At 37.5% G+C, this 15,863-nt stretch overlaps 3 protein-coding genes across 4 annotated transcripts in view; all 3 read left to right on the forward strand.

The window, feature by feature from the left end:
- LOC307122775 (intercellular adhesion molecule 1-like) overlaps positions 1 to 475 on the forward strand; it is a gene marked incomplete at its 3' end in the record, with an annotated part of 3,346 nt that extends 2,871 nt beyond the window's left edge. Inside the window, exon 5 of the mRNA XM_079810975.1 lies at positions 373 to 475. Within this exon, the coding sequence (XP_079667101.1) occupies positions 373 to 475 (103 nt within the window). The remainder of the gene's footprint in view (positions 1 to 372) is intronic.
- A 68-nt stretch (positions 476 to 543) lies between these two features.
- LOC307137017 (vascular cell adhesion protein 1-like) lies at positions 544 to 5,711 on the forward strand. Of its 2 annotated transcripts, none has more exons than XM_079834496.1 (5): positions 544 to 1,005; positions 2,019 to 2,279; positions 2,382 to 2,711; positions 2,969 to 3,205; positions 4,967 to 5,711. In XM_079834496.1, exons 1-5 carry the CDS (start codon positions 798 to 800, stop codon positions 5,131 to 5,133), a joined length of 1,203 nt encoding a protein of 400 aa, XP_079690622.1. In that variant the 5' UTR covers positions 544 to 797; the 3' UTR covers positions 5,134 to 5,711. The 2 variants fall into 2 exon arrangements, with proteins under 2 accessions (XP_079690622.1, XP_079690623.1); XM_079834497.1 differs by lacking the exon at positions 544 to 1,005 and adding an exon at positions 1,446 to 1,600.
- Positions 5,712 to 11,416: 5,705 nt separating this feature from the next.
- Positions 11,417 to 14,945, forward strand: LOC307137032 (vascular cell adhesion protein 1-like). Its single transcript, XM_079834513.1, has 5 exons — positions 11,417 to 11,615; positions 12,393 to 12,653; positions 12,758 to 13,087; positions 13,280 to 13,513; positions 13,734 to 14,945. Exons 1-5 carry the CDS (start codon positions 11,552 to 11,554, stop codon positions 13,802 to 13,804), a joined length of 960 nt encoding a protein of 319 aa, XP_079690639.1. The 5' UTR covers positions 11,417 to 11,551; the 3' UTR covers positions 13,805 to 14,945.
- Positions 14,946 to 15,863: the final 918 nt, after the last annotated feature.

Here is a 15,863-nt window from a genome sequence, read left to right on the forward strand (position 1 = left end):
AGTAACATAACGAAAACCCACAGCGACACTGACCAAGCAAAGCAATATAGTAAACAATAGGATAAAAACAACATTTCCATGTTTCCCCCCAAAAAAATTATGTTTAATTATGTACAAAATGCACAAAGCCTACTCTCTTTCTCCCGCTCTCTCTGCTCTCCCACTCACACACACACACACACACACACACACACATAGCTACACTACAGACTATGGCAAGACGTTATGACTTTTATTAATTCACAAGATATGAATTCTTGATATCAACAATTCAATTTTTTACTAGTTAAAATGCTAATTCTTGATATCAACAATTCAATTTCAACTAGTAAAAACTCTAATTCTAGATATCAGTAATTGTATTTTCACTAGTGAAATGTCACATTCAAATTCAATTCTTGATATCATTCACTTGGACACACTTGCAGAGAAACATGTTGTCATCGCTGCTCTGACGATTTTATCAGTAAAATAGTTTAGCAACTTAAAAGCTACATGACATTTCTCACATTTTACACGCAAAGCTTACATCGTTCGTGGAAGGTTTCTACTGAAATAGTGTTGTTGTTGTTCAAAGGTTTTGGATGGTCTTAAACTTGCATACTAAGTATGCTGTGATATCACTCATGAATCATGACCAATGCCTGAGGAGGTCCAGTGTGATTCATTATGACTCTGACTGTAAAATCTCAAATTATTTTCTGCACTGCGAATCACACCGGACCAATGATGGAGGGAAACCAGTATGAGCTCCAGTGTGACGTTCTCAATGTGGCTCCTGTTCATCTCACTATCAAATGGTACAAAGGACAGACTCTGGTGAATCAAACACCTTCACTGACACCATCAAGACTCCAGTCAGTAAAACATCTAAACTCCTGATCCGTCCAGACGGAGCTGATGATGGGGCTCAGTACAGGTGTGAAGCAGAGCTGCAACTGGGAGAAGAAGGACCTCAACCTCCTCCTAAAGTCACATCAGATCCTCTCAGCATTACTGTATATTGTAAGTAAGTTCCGTCAGCTTCTATGCATTTTCAGCCGTTTCTCCACACTGGAAGTTTTCAAAACGATTCCTCACGGGTATGAGCCGAAGCTCAATATAATGTGCAAAACTTTTATCCAATCATAGCAGTGGGCATTTACTTCCAAGTCTTCAGTGCGGCACGCCCATAAAAACCGAGCATTTCAAGAGTTAGGATCAAAAGCCGGGTAGAAAATAGCTTATTACTGATTATTGATGTTAAATTTCCGTGAGAGCATTAATGTGTCTCATCTACAGATGTTCTGGTAATCTGGTTCAGGAAATCTCATTATTCAAGATACATTCAAAGTATTTAAGTTACTTTAGTTTCATTTCTGCTTCTGTTTTGCAGTCATCCATTAACATGTTTTTAAAATATTTTCTGGGTGTGGTTCTTTTATTATTATTGCCATGCTTGAGGTATTCAGTCACAGACTTACAGTCAGAGTTGCAGTGATACAGTTGCGTCTTATTTACAGCATTTTCTGATCAGTTGTTTTTCTCTGAGTAAATATGCTTCAACATTTCTTTGGACTGGTTTATCTCTCGGCAGTTTCACAGCTTGTGCTTTTCACAGGTTTGTATGATTAATTAATTCTGTCTTTTATTCTTCTGATGCATTATCTGGAATGAGACTTAATATGTTTTAAATGATTATAACTTTGTTTCTGTCTTAAGACCGAAGTTGGGAGTGTTAAATTAATTTCTGTTCAGTTAACATGTTTGAGTTTGGACTAAACCTACCAAATGTCTTGCTACTGTATTAGTAAAGCTTTTTTGTTGGATATCATATGTATGACAAAAGATGGGCTTTTACAGCAACCCATTACATTTTTCACTATCTATTAAGTTAAATGACTTCGGCCAACTCTATAAAATACAAAACTCTAGAGGCCCGTGGACCAGTGGTCAGTTTGTGTCTGCTTGTAATCCAATTCTTTAGTGATGAATCTTCATCCTTTTTAAATCACTTTCTTCTTCAATGTGTTTAACAGGTACACATGCTGAATGTCCTGTTCAGCTCAGCCAACAGAGAGTTGTTGTGAGGTTCGGCGATTCTGTTTCAGTTGACTGTAACACTTCCATCGTGCATGATGGGATGGGATGGGAAGCCAGTGAGGGAGCAGTGCCTATGAGCACAGACAGTCTGATCACATGGAGAGTGTCAAACCTGAGAGAATGGGACATACAGTCAAACTGCTTCATAAATTACAATGATGACCAGTGTATATCAGAGCTCCCAGTGACTGTTTACAGTGAGTTTGTTATTGATATTTTTATCTTTTCATCCTCAGAAATATCTAACGTATGTACATTCATGACTGCAGACATCAGAGTGTGTAAATCTTCCTCCACAGAGACTCCAGACAGTGTGTCCATCAGCACTGTGAATCACACCGGACCAATGATGGAGGGAAACCAGTATGAGCTCCAGTGTGACGTTCTCAATGTGGCTCCTGTTCAGTATCTCACTGTCAAATGGTACAAAGGACAGACTCTGGTGGATCAAACCAACTTCACTGGCACCATCAAGACTCCAGTCAGTAAAACATCTAAACTCCTGATCCGTCCAGACAGAGCTGATGATGGGGCTCAGTACTGGTGTGAAGCAGAGCTGCAACTGGGAGAAGAAGGACCTCAACCTCCTCCTAAAGTCACATCAGATCCTCTCAACATTGCAGTATATTGTATGTAAGATCTGTCAGCTTCTATGATTAATCTTTTAAGGAAATCTGTTGTCCAAATCAGACTTGTATTGGTTGTAGCACTTACCATGTAACACAGTGTGTCAAGTATAGTGATAGATATGATGCAACATGTAACTTTTTCTTGTCAATTTTCTAAATGTGATCATTTTTGCTGAAAAATACAAAATTAATGTAGATTACCATAAGAAATGTATAATGCAAAACCTCTTAAACTGTTTTTTGATCCCATCCTGCAGTTAAACCGATCATCAATGAGACCAAACTGCCAGTGCCTGTGTTTCGAGGATATCCAGTGGTGCTTGTTTGTGAAGCCGAGGGAAACCCAACACCAAACATCAGCTGGAATCTCAGCCCAAGGGAGACAGTTTATAGTGAAACTCTTACTATAACAGCCTCAACACCAGAGGATGTGTACTGCACTGCGAGCAATTCTGTTGGCAGCACCACCAGACGTGTAAAAGTGTCCATACAAGGTAACTAAGCATTTTTCTATAATTTTCCTTAGTTTAAAAGGTGCACTATGCATGATATTTCAGTTTGCTTTAGTAATACTGGAATTAATACTACAGAAAGGAACAATATAGCGCTGTTACCAATTAAATCACTAACAATAAAATTCATGGCACAGAAGTTGCATCTAAATCGGTACAATTACACATGCATAAATAATGTTCAGATTAATTTAACATTAAAACATTAACAGTCACGGAATCATTTATTCAACTGATTTGTTCAAAGCAGCTGATTCCTTTTAATAACGAAACCTTGCCGAATTAGCAAAGACACAGTTTAAAATTGAATATTAACATTAATTTTAATAGTCATTTAAAATTAACTTCTTGTTTATTGAACATATTCATGAAAACAGCTATCTTGCTCTTGTGATATTGCTTTAATTATATTCTATGTTGTATAAAAATAAACAAAATCTCAGAATTTTGTGGGCATTTATATTAATTTTGGGCATTTGAGACAATGCTGCATTGATTTTGAACCCAGCAACACTGTAATGGGATTTATTTTGTTACTAAGAAGTTATCGATTGCATTCTAAGCAGTAATTTTTACATCAAATCACATTAATGATGTTAAATCAGACAATGCACCGGCAATTTAGTGATATCCTTGCAGTTGTGGTCTTAGACTTTGAGGACTCTGGATTTTATCTCAAGACCAAGACCTTCAAAAAATGGTCTCTAGACCAAGTACTACAAGACTAGCGGCCCACACCATCAACCTCTTTCCAGGCGAGAGTTTGGGGCGTGTCTAGTAGGTATAGCCAGAGGGTGTTTATCCGGTGTGGGACTATGGCAGACGTGCAAGCAAAAATTTGCTGCATTTAGACCATCAAAGATTAAACAGGTCATGAACACATTCTGATGTGCTATGGACACACTCTCCTCTGAGTTAAACACACAAGTCATTATCTAAAAGAAAAATATAATTTTTATATATTTTTTCATGCCTATATATCACAATTACGGCAGTACGTGGACTATTTCATTACATTTTTTGGAAACACACACACACACACATTGTGTATTAGAAAAGGCTGGGCAACTCTGGTCCTTGAGATCCACTTTACCTCCAATCCTGACAAAATTCACCTGCCATTAGCTTTCTAGTATTCCTGAAGACTAGCTTGTTCAGGTGTGTGTGATTGGGTTGGAGCTAAACTTTGCAGGAAAGTGGATCTTGAGTTGCCCACCCCTGCTCTGATTATAGTCACACTTGTGATCTTGGCATTCAAAAATGACCGCCATAGGAAATGAATGGAAAATATGAAAATACAGAGCATTTTTGGTGGTTACAATCTACAAATCGCCCATGATTAAGTGGTTTCTGATAATGTCAAATGTACACAAATGCAAACTGACTGTAATAAAAGTAAGTAATTATATGCTGTGTATATAGCCAATAGGGATATACAGGCATCCAGTACCATGGTATTACATATGATTTTCTTTTTCTCATATGATTATTTGTTTCTCCCATCAGATGACACAAATCTGCCTTCTATAATTTGCTCTATTTTTAACTTAAGCACTGTATTCATTAAAAATGAATGAAAACAAGCTCTGATATTCTCCATGAGATATTAATGATAGAACAACCATTCAGTTGTCATGTGATAGATTAATGTTCAATCATTTATCCACAAAATGAATGCAATGCTAATGATTTTGAGTTTTATATTCGTTCTTCATGAACTGAACATACATTTTTCCTTTTTAGACAACTCAACAAACTACATTCCTGTTGCAGCGGCTGTTGCACTGCTTGTTTTAATCATCGCATTATTTATCTATGCGTGGAAAAAGAAAAAATCAACTGGACGTTATCAAATGCAGTCAGTGAAGCAGCACGAAATGCGTCCGTTACACAATGAAGGCAAATGCTAACATTGAACAAAGATGGTATATTGAATGTCATTCAGATTACAATGCAAAAAAACTTGTGTGTAAAAGCTCATATAGCAGCATGTGCTGTCACTACTATGTCAGTGTCAAAGAAGAATGCCTGAGATGATAAAAAAAGAGACGTTTAAAACGTATCAAGTAATCATATCGCATGACAACAAAATGTTTTCCTGTATGTTGGTTATGCCATACTGACCTTCATTTGCTGTACAGAAGTGTTACTGTGAGATTGTTAAAGTTGTTTTAATAGCCTGTGTGGAAGAAAATGATCTATTTGTTGTAGATAACTTAATACAGTTAACAAAAACATCACCTCAGCTTCATGTCTTAAAAACTGTCTGAAGATGATAGACAGTCTCCAAGACAGAAATTTACTTTCTATGTTAGACAAGTTTGACGACACTTTTCATGTATGTATACTTCTTTAAATCTCTTTTTTTTTTGTCTAACTTGAGTCTGTATTGACAGATTGTAATACGCCTGTTTTTTTTTCTTTTAATAATGATGCAATAAAATTCTTTCTTTCTGTCTGTATTAAATATATAAATTACTCTAATTTCAGAAAATGTTACATTTAATCATTTTGCAGACACTTTTATCCACAGCAAATTACAAATGAGGAATACAGCAAGCGAAGAGGCAAATAAACACAAGAAGTGATTTTATTTTTTAAAATGCATCTCTGAACAGCTTAGATCCAAACAAGTCGACCTAACTGACTGCCATATGATATCAGCTTTTATTTAAAATAGCAAAATGCTTCTTTTTTTAAATAATAAAATTGGAAAATGCTTTCAGGAGGTATGTTTTCAAGGGCATTGTTATTGATGTGTAGTGTTAATAATTTAATAAAAGTCTCATTCTAGCTCTCTCATTTTAATTATGAAACATAAATAACATTTTAAATGGTAAAATTGTACCAAATGATACATATTAGAAGTGACAACTTTTGTACCATTTTTCCCAGAGAGTGTCCCTGATGTCGCTAATGCACATTGTGTTAAAAGCTTTGAGTAATGAACTGTTTTTCGGCACAATTTGATGAAAGCCTCAAACGCTTCAGAAACTTGGTTTCTCTACAGTAGTTCGACAAATGCGATTTTAACACAATGGACCATGTTTTTGGTTTCTAATACATTTGCAAACACCCGTGTCGCTATTCTCCGCCATGTTCGTTTATTATGGGTGTTTCTCAAACGGAAGGCTGCATATATCTCAGCTGCAACATCATCAAACATCGCTGAAGGACATCTCAATTTGAAGGATCCTTGGAAGGCAGCCTTTGTTTTTTGAAGGCCTTAAATCACTCACAATCCTTTGCGACCATTTAAATTCTCAAAAATAAACTGACGGAAAACGAGTCATACTGAGCTTGTCTGAGTTTATTATGAAATGTAAAACAAAAATAATGTTTTCGGACATGAAAACATAGCCTAGATGTTATCTTTTGTTTTGCAGTAAATGTCATGAATCACTAACACTAAACTGACAATAACGCAAGCCAGACTGCAGACAGCTGTCCTTCATTGCATTGCACAGAAAGCCAGTTAATATAAAAATTTGTAATACAAAGTATTTTTCCAAAATTAAGGGTTAATGGCATTTTCGTGCCATGATTGTGGGGTGGGAACATGTGTGATGCAGCCCTCCATTTGAGAAAAACACAATGTACCCTCTCCTATGGCCTCCCACCAGACGCGAATGAAGCGTTTCGCAAGAGTGATTTACATGTCAAGTCAATGCAAAGACGCGAATATACATTCTGTGCAATTTGAAAAATCTGAACTTTGGCGATATTAGTGCCGCATTAACCAATCAGGAGCTTGCTCTAGTAGTGACAACAGCGAGGACAAGAGCATATGTGGATAACCAGAGCTGTACATACTTTATAGAAACAGGAATAAAAAGGATCTTGCTTGGAAGAAAGTGAGTGAGGACGTCGGACAGTCTGGTAAGTTGTACAAAAAACGCTCTTTACTCAATTTGAACTATACATAGGGGGGTGATTTCAGGGTGATTGGGACACTTTTTGCCATTGAGATTACTTGGAAAAAGTGTCTACGCGCGAATAGCGAGATTTATTCATTTCATTCGCATCTGGTGTGAACGCACCTTTAGGCTGGGATTAGAAAAGTATCCATCAATGAGCGCTTTAGAATCTGGGTGGAAGAGTGGACGCTGGGTGGACAACGTACAACATAGGCGGACATTATGCATATGTCTTTTCTAGTGCCGTAGAACCATAACGCAGTGGGATTCGAATTACAAACGACTCATTTAGGCAGTTCAGAGTGAAAGGGAATATAAAAAAAACATAATAGGGCCACTTTAAAACCTTCAAAGGTGCCGTCTCTGTCAAGTGGTGTTTTCTAAAACCTGATTGAAAGACCTCAAAGATCTTATTTTCATCTAAAAAAAAAACTCTGAAGTTGTTGTAGAACTATTTTCTCTTAAGATCTTTTTGATAAAAGAAAGGTCTAAAATTGGCTAAAACAGTAGGGTCTAATGCTGCGTTCCAGGCCCATTTTTGGAGCCTGTAAGTTACGACTTCAAACCACGACTCACGACTTTGTAGCATTCCAGGCAAAGTCACGCCAAGCTGCCTGAGCACAAGGAATAGTGGTAGCTAGATGTAAACACAGCATGGCGGACGGTACAGGGCTTATGCTCATTTAAAATCATTTCTATCGCCAAAGGTGCTTACTCCTTGCTTATTTGAGGGAAACGGAGGAGAGAAAATGGCAGATAAGGCAAGAGAAGCTGTTATACCTTTTATTTTACGTTATCCGTGTACGACTTTCATAAACACTGCATCCGTAGGGGCTGCCATTGTTGTTTCGCGGGATATGTGACGTCAGAGCGTGTAACTGGGAGTACATCGATCTAGTACGAGTTCACTTGTAGGAAGTCACGGGTTTGACTGCCATTCCAGTGCACGTTCACGGGTAGAGGGTTGGAAAAACACGGGTTACGGGTTGCCTGGAACGCGGCATAAATTTGGTTTCTTAAGCAAGGGATAAACTGTTGCATGTTTTAACACACCAGGTACAGTCTGAACATAATTTTATCATGGTCAAAAGGATAATACAGAGGAATAGCATCAATGGAGGAGTCTGACAGCTTCAACTGACCCACTATTTCTTGAAGATGTATAAAAGACATAGTTCTTGTTTAATAAAACACTTCTTATAAACAAAAAAATCTCGTTTTTTTCCATGAAATACCTGGATTTTGCCATTCTCACTGCCATCTGGCATTTGAATAATGAATCTCTTCATATTCTGGAAATCTGGAGTTTGTCCTTTTTCCTCTTACGCTCCGCTCTTCTACAGATCAGCCTCAAAAAGTGTATACTTTGTTGTCAATACAGGGCTCAGATCTAGGTTTAAGTTTTAAGGTCTTTACAGGAGCCACTGAATCTAAAACATTCAAATATATGTGGAGTTAAGTCTAGATAGGATCTCCTCTGCACTCAGATCACAGCCGCAGCCGGAATCAATGAAATATTCCATTCGCTTCCTGGATCCAGTGAGCACCAGCGAATGAAGTAATCGTCAGCCAAGCCCTTCACATGGAGAGCCAGGTACAGGTAGTTGAGCCAGGTAGCGCTTTAACTTAACGGCAAGGCCACCCCTAACATTTAGCCTGTCTCTTGATATTAATGACTCCTTTTCCAGCCCAAAGCTGTTTTCAGTGTTCACTGTAAATTGCTGCTCAAGCGTTAAAGCAGCGTCACTAAATTGACAGATTACACCATAATGACAGTTGGCAGAATTTACACATCAACAAAACCCTAAACACATCCAAAAACATTTGTGCCACCGTGCAAAGAATATTGATGATCTCAGATTAGCTAGCACCCACAGCTTCTTTTGAAAGTAGAGATCCTTCTTGGTTCTTCTCTATGTCTGCCCACATGAAAAAATACTATAGTATATTATAGTAAAATTACTCTAGTAAATACTATAGTGTTTTTGAACTGTACTATAGTAAATATACTACAGTAAATTAACAGTAAATATAAAGTGTAGTAAATACTATAATATACTACAATATACTACAATTTATTGTAGTATCTATCTTTACTACAGTATGGTTCAAAAACACTATAGTATTTACTAGAGTCATTTTACTGTAATTTTACTATAATATACTATAGTATTTTTTCATGTGGGTGTGTTACTGTACATTTCACAGGATCCCAAGCCACAATCTGATCTCTCAACCTGGATCTTGTAAGAAGTGTTGAGATAAACCCATGTCAATCAGATGTTTCTGTGTTCTGCTCAATTGCCACAGGTGGGCGCTGTATGCATTAAAATCCAATAGTGTCTGGCTGCAGACGAGATGCACTCTCAGCCGCGCATGCGCACTAAACAAGATGCACTCTCAGCCGCGCATGCACACTAAACGAGATTCACTCGTATTAAAGGGGTGGTAAAACACATTGTTTTGAAGGCTTGACTGTGTTTGTGGGGTGCACTGTAACATGTGTTCATGCTTCGTTTTAAAAAAAATTGCCTTATTTTTCATATATTTGACCTTTATTCTACACTGCTCTGTCCCTCCTTGTAAAACTGTCTGATGCTTTCCGGGTTGTATGAAGCCAGTCCCTCAAAAATACGCAGTGGGCTCTGATTGGTTAGCTGGCCTAGTGTGTTCTGATTCGCTAACCGCAGTGCACGGTTGTCGGAAACGTCACGCCCCTTACCGGAGGCTGTGCTTTGGTCGGCGTCAATAAAACCATATGAGAACATTTGAGTGAAGATGATCGAGCAGAACCTGTTCAGTCCTCAAGTGTAAAGACTGCGGATCTATAATAATCGCTACTGAATGGCACTGTTACTTTTGTATTTTTAGAACGATTATAGCCAAATATCTGTCGCAAGAACTATTAACCCAAAACGAACACTAAGCACTTGCTTTACTAGTAAGTTAGCCAAATCACACACAGAACCATGTTTAGCATGCCTGAAGATAAACAATACATAAAAGCTCTAATCAAAGAATCATTTACACTAATGTCAGGTTCGCTGTTGAGATTTTAACGTTAGTGTTTGTAATGTTAGGTGTTCGTCGGATAACGTTAAGTATGAATGAGCATTTAACAGACTGGTTTGCAGAACAGCATTGTCATCTGTTTACTTCCTTGCTACAACCTATTACAGGAAAACACATCGATGAAATATAAATCAGACTTACAGGTTGTGGCCCGTAAACAGCTTCTGTTTGTAAATCCAGCTTTCAGGACAAGCCGTTGTGCATATCCTGTACTGAACTCGCGAAGTTTGTGGAAGTTTGTGTTGTCCTCCGTGAAATGTGCAGCGCGCGCGTCATGCATCCACGCACCGGCAGTGTTTTTTTCACGCAGCTGACGTTGTGCAAATCCGGCATTGAAATCGCGAAGACGGTGGATGTTTTCCTCTGTTAGATGTTCTGCAGAGAGCCCTGCGCGTGCCTGATTCCCCGCTGACTCAAACACACGTGCATATAACATGTTGTATGTTAAACGCTCTGCAACGCACCCCCGTCCCAAGGAAGGCTGAACAGAGCAAGTACCCCAGACCTGCAATCCGGATGAAAATAACAGCGTTTCCTCGGCATCGCGGCAACAACACTCCAGCCTAACTAACTTATACCACAACAGCGTCGCGATACAAAATGGCCTCACGCCCCCTTATTTAATATTCTCGGAGGAGGGGTTTATGTAAATATTGAGCCTGTTGATGTCACCAACCCTGGAGGAATGTGTGTAGTCGCCTACTGGCCGTTTGCTGTAGTTCTTAGAAACTGATTTCTTTAAAAGCAAATATCTCCCTTTGCTTTAAACTTTGAACGTTGTAACTTTGCAGATGTTGTTTATGCTCAAGCAGCAACATTACACGCTAGCTAAAGTTAGAATAGTGAAATCGTGGTTTACCACCCCTTTAAGACCGTATATTACCAATAGTGTCTGGCTGCAGCCAGACCCTTCTCTTAAAACCAGAGTCTATGATTAAAAAAATAATCTTTTCCATTAAAACAGAACTTTTCTGCCCATGAAACCCTTCAAAAATGTTTTTTCAGAAAAACTTCAGATTTTAGTTTTTTTAATGATGTTAAATTTCTGTAAGAACATGAAATTATTATGAACCAAAAGAACTCCGTGTTAACCAACATCAGTCTCAGCTTTTCTGGTTGCTTAGGGAAACCTCATTACAAGGATTCAGGTTGTTTCTAGATTTCATTTTGTTCCATTTCTGGGTTTTGTAGCTGTACACATTTTGGGTGTGGTTAGTTTTTTTGTTTCAGTATTGCGTTGCTCGAGCTACTCAGTCACAGACTTACAGTCAGAGTTGCAGTGATACAGTTGCGTCTTATTTACAGCATTTTCTGATCAGTTGTTTTTCTCTGAGTAAATATGCTTCAACATTTCTTTGGACTGGTTTATCTCTCGGCAGTTTCACAGATTGTGCTTTTCACAGGTTTGTATGATGACTTAATTCTGTCTTTTATTCTGATGCATTATCTGGAATGAGACTAAATATGTTTTAAACTTGAGCTTTTCTTTATTGTAGGCTAAGTTATTATAACTTTGTTTTTGTCTTAATGACACTTTCTGTAATGACACTGTAATGACTCTATAATTACACTGTTGACCCCTTAACCCACCCTTAAACTTGCCCACACCACCAAACCTGTCATAACCTTATCCGTATCCTAACAGCAGCAAGAGTGTTTTGCAATATGAACACAATAAGTACATTGAACCTAACAATATAATTATTTTTTAATGCAATTATACATTAAGGACACCTAATATAAAGTGTGACCGTTTTTATTTTGTAGCATATCATGATTGTACAGCAACCCATAACATTTTTTATTACCTATACTAAACTGCATGCATTTCACGGAAGAACATTGGTTTGGTTGTGGTTCGCTGTGCCGGACTTTGTGGATGAATGCTTTTCTCTAAAGCGAGAGAGATTATCTGATCATAAAACATTACTGGGCTTAAGAGATATAACCAGTTTAGATGGAAAGGATCTCAAGCTGATTAACCATAGTGATTCAGGGTAAGACAAAAAAAAGTTACATAGGGTACCTTTAAGTACCTTTATGTCATCGGCCCAACTTTATAAAATACAAAACTCTAGAGGCCGTGGACCAGTGGTCAGTTTGTGTCTGCTTGTAATCCAATTCTTTAGTGCTGAATCTTCATCCTTTTTAAATCACATCCTTCTCAATGTGTTTAACAGGTACACATGCTGCATGTCCTGTTCAGCTCAACCCACAGAGAGTTGTTGTGAAGTTTGGCGATTCTGTTTCAGCTGACTGTAACACTTCCATCCCGCATGATGGGTTAGGATGGGAAGCCGGTGAGGGAGCAGTGCCTATGAGCACAGTCAGTCTGATCACATGGAGAGTCTCAAACCTGAGAGAATGGGACATACAGCCAGTCTGCTTCATAAACTACAATGATAACCAGTGTCAATCAGACCTCCCAGTGACTCTTTACCGTGAGTTTCTGTTATTGATATTTTTATCTTTTCATCCTCAGAAATATCTAACGTATGTACATTCATGACAGCAGATATCAGAGTGTGTAAATCTTCCTCCACAGAGACTCCAGACAATGTGTCCATCAGCACTGCGAATCACACCGGACCAATGATGGAGGGAAACCAGTATGAGCTCCAGTGTGACGTTCTCAATGTGGCTCCTGTTCAGAATCTCACTGTCAAATGGTACAAAGGACAGACTCTGGTGGATCAAACCAACTTCACTGGCACCATCAAGACTCCAGTCAGTAAAACATCTAAACTCCTGATCCGTCCAGACAGAGCTGATGATGGGGCTCAGTACAGGTGTGAAGCAGAGCTGCAACTGGGAGAAGAAGGACCTCAACCTCCTCCTAAAGTCACATCAGAAACTCTCAATGTTGAAGTTTACTGTAAGTTTATTTATTGTTAAGCTTGTAATTTGATTCAGTTTAATTTCTTATTTTCTGAAAGGCCTTTAGTGTGAAGGATTAAGGATTATTGTGAAGTGAATTAACATGCAAAAAAGGTTTCAGCTGATCTATTAATAAGAGCTGCTCATCATGGTGCTGTTGTGCTGAGAAATGTTCCTCTGTCCTTCTCAGATAAACCAAAACACTCCAGTTCAGAAGAGACCATCAATATAAACAATGAGGTCACGCTAAACTGTACAGTGAAGGCAAACCCGGCTCCTACGTACTCATGGCACTCAATACATCTGAAAGAGACGACCAGCTCCTCAGTGATCCGGTCTTCCAAACTCAGTCCAGGAAAATACACGTGCACTGCCACAAACTCTCAGGGACAAGACAGCAAAGTGTTCATCCTCAAATCTACAGGTCAGTTATAGATGAAAAAACTAACAGCATATCCTCTGTCTGTTCGATATTTTTTAGTCATTTTGTTCTCTTTGAAAATCGGGAAGGAATTGGAGTGCACATTTGTGAAATATCTGATGACTTACTTGAGTCCTTTGTGTTGATTTATGAGTGTAAAACCACTGCTTGTGTGTGTTTCTGTTTGTAGTGTACCATCATTAACACTGCTCTTCTTCCACAGGTACTCGTCCCACATTCTGGACTGTTTGTATCTTCTTCCATTTGATGGTTGCATTATTGATTGTCATTTAGAAGAAGTAAAAATTCTGTTGACTTGTAGCGCTTCACCGATTATGTGTATAAAGTCAATGTAAATGAAAGACTTGATATGCATGATCAGGAAAACTGCTATTACACATCACTTTTAATTAAAAATAAATTCCTGCCTTTAAATGTTACCATGAAATTTTCTTCAACGTTCATTTGAATTTTTGTGATTCTTTTTGAAACTTTTGGACATAAATATCAAATCTCGCGGCATAAAAATTATAGTAAATATTATTTTTTTAGGTAACACTTTACAATACGGGTGCACTAATATGCATTAATTCATGCTTAACTAATCCACAGATAATCATGAGTTAATGTTTGGCTCCTGAAGAACTAAACCCTTTATTAATGATCACTGCATCAGCAACTAATGAACATTCTACATGATTCATAGATTAAGTAATATATGAATTGTTATTAGTTAAATGTGTCATAATGGATTAATTCCACATAATAAAATATTATATTAACTAATAGTGTAAATGAATGTGTTAATTACCACAACAGTTCGAAGCCATGCCTTTCAACTTTCAGTTGTCTGCTTTAATGAATCATTAGCTAATGATTCTGCTGTCTTGTAGCGCTTCACCGATCATGTGTATGAATCAATGTACAGTGGCAAGAAAAAGTATGTGAACCACTTGCAGAATCTGTAAAAATGTGAATAATTTTAACTAATAAAAGAGATTTTTTTATTAAGTACTGTCCTGAATAAGATATTTTACATAAAAATGTTTACATATAGTCCACAAGACAAGTAAAATAGCTGAATTTATTAAAATAACCCCTGTTCAAAAGTGTATGAACCCTTGATTCTCAATACTGTGTCGTGCCCTGGATGATCCACGGCTGTTTTTTTTTTTTTTGTGATGGTTGTTCATGAGTCCCTTGTTTGTCCTGAGCAGTTAAACTGCCCAACGTTCTTCATAAAAATCCTCCAGGTCCCGAAACGTCTTCAGTTTTCCAGCATCTTGTGCATATTTGAACCGTCTCCAGCAGTGACTGTATGACTTTGAGATCCATCTTTTCACACTGAGGACATTCCTTAGAAATTCCTGCCTTTAAATGTTACCATGAAAAATAACATCTGATAGTGACTGAAAAGTACATTTTCTTGAACGTTCATTTGAATTTTTGTGATTATTTTTGAAACTACTGGACACAAAAATCCAGTCTCACAACATAAAAATGATAAAGTAAATATCATTTGTTTATGTTAATATATTATTTGTTTAAAATGTTAAAACCATTTATCTCTCACAAATACATGTGACATAACATTTAAAGGGTAACTTCAGTGATTTAGCATTAAGCTTTGTATCAGTAGAAATCCGGTATATATTCGATTTATGGTACTTTCCCCCCTCGTGTCCCCCTGAGATTACAGAATTATGCATTTTATTTCTGGAAAAAATCCTCAGATGACGCAAATATAATTTTTGGCCAGAGCCTAGAGACTACAGCCAGTAGAAGCTAGTTCTGCATGTTTTCAACCCGCCCACAGGGGAGAGATCTCACTCACAGAATGTAAAATGATAACCAGTAGCCGTGGCTTTGGGAGTGGTAGGGCAGCAAAGCAAGTGCATTCTAGGAGTTGTTGTCTTTCATCCACATGACACAAAAATACATTTTCTGTCTTTTCTCAGTCTAGAAGGCACCAAATTCAAAAATTATTTCACATTTCTACTACATAAATGACACCGTTTAAATACACATTCATCTTCCCAGTGCTGAAGTACTGCTTTAATCATTTTTTTTAAGTAATATCAAGATTTTGGGTTAAAATATTAACAATAAAAAAAACAATATTTACTTTTATATGATAAACAATTTTAGTAGTGTTGATGTCCAGTGTAAAAATTGGATCCTAAAGAAAAGAAAAATACTACTGAGAACTGTCAAAACAAAGCTGGAGTAAATAATCAAATGTAATTGTTTGACATTATAACATCAGTATTCAAGTATATTTGATTGTTTGCCACCTTGTAATACCTCATTTAAAGGTATTAAGCATTAATCATTGCAACATCTTTTAAATGTG

The sequence above is a fragment of the Gobio gobio genome, assembly GCF_949357685.1.
Source record: "Gobio gobio genome assembly, chromosome: 1".
NCBI lineage: Eukaryota > Metazoa > Chordata > Actinopteri > Cypriniformes > Gobionidae > Gobio > Gobio gobio.

Coding starts and splice junctions, on each gene's coding strand:
- LOC307137032 (XM_079834513.1), top strand. CDS start 11,552: ATGCTTCAACATTTCTTTGGACTGGTTTATCTCTCGGCAGTTTCACAG. Junction 11,616..12,392: donor ACAGATTGTGCTTTTCACAG/GTTTGTATGATG, acceptor TGTGTTTAACAG/GTACACATGCTGCATGTCCT. Junction 13,514..13,733: donor GTTCATCCTCAAATCTACAG/GTCAGTTATAGA, acceptor CTTCTTCCACAG/GTACTCGTCCCACATTCTGG.
- LOC307137017 (XM_079834496.1), top strand. CDS start 798: ATGGTACAAAGGACAGACTCTGGTGAATCAAACACCTTCACTGACACC. Junction 2,712..2,968: donor TCTCAACATTGCAGTATATT/GTATGTAAGATC, acceptor CCCATCCTGCAG/TTAAACCGATCATCAATGAG. Junction 3,206..4,966: donor TGTAAAAGTGTCCATACAAG/GTAACTAAGCAT, acceptor TTTCCTTTTTAG/ACAACTCAACAAACTACATT.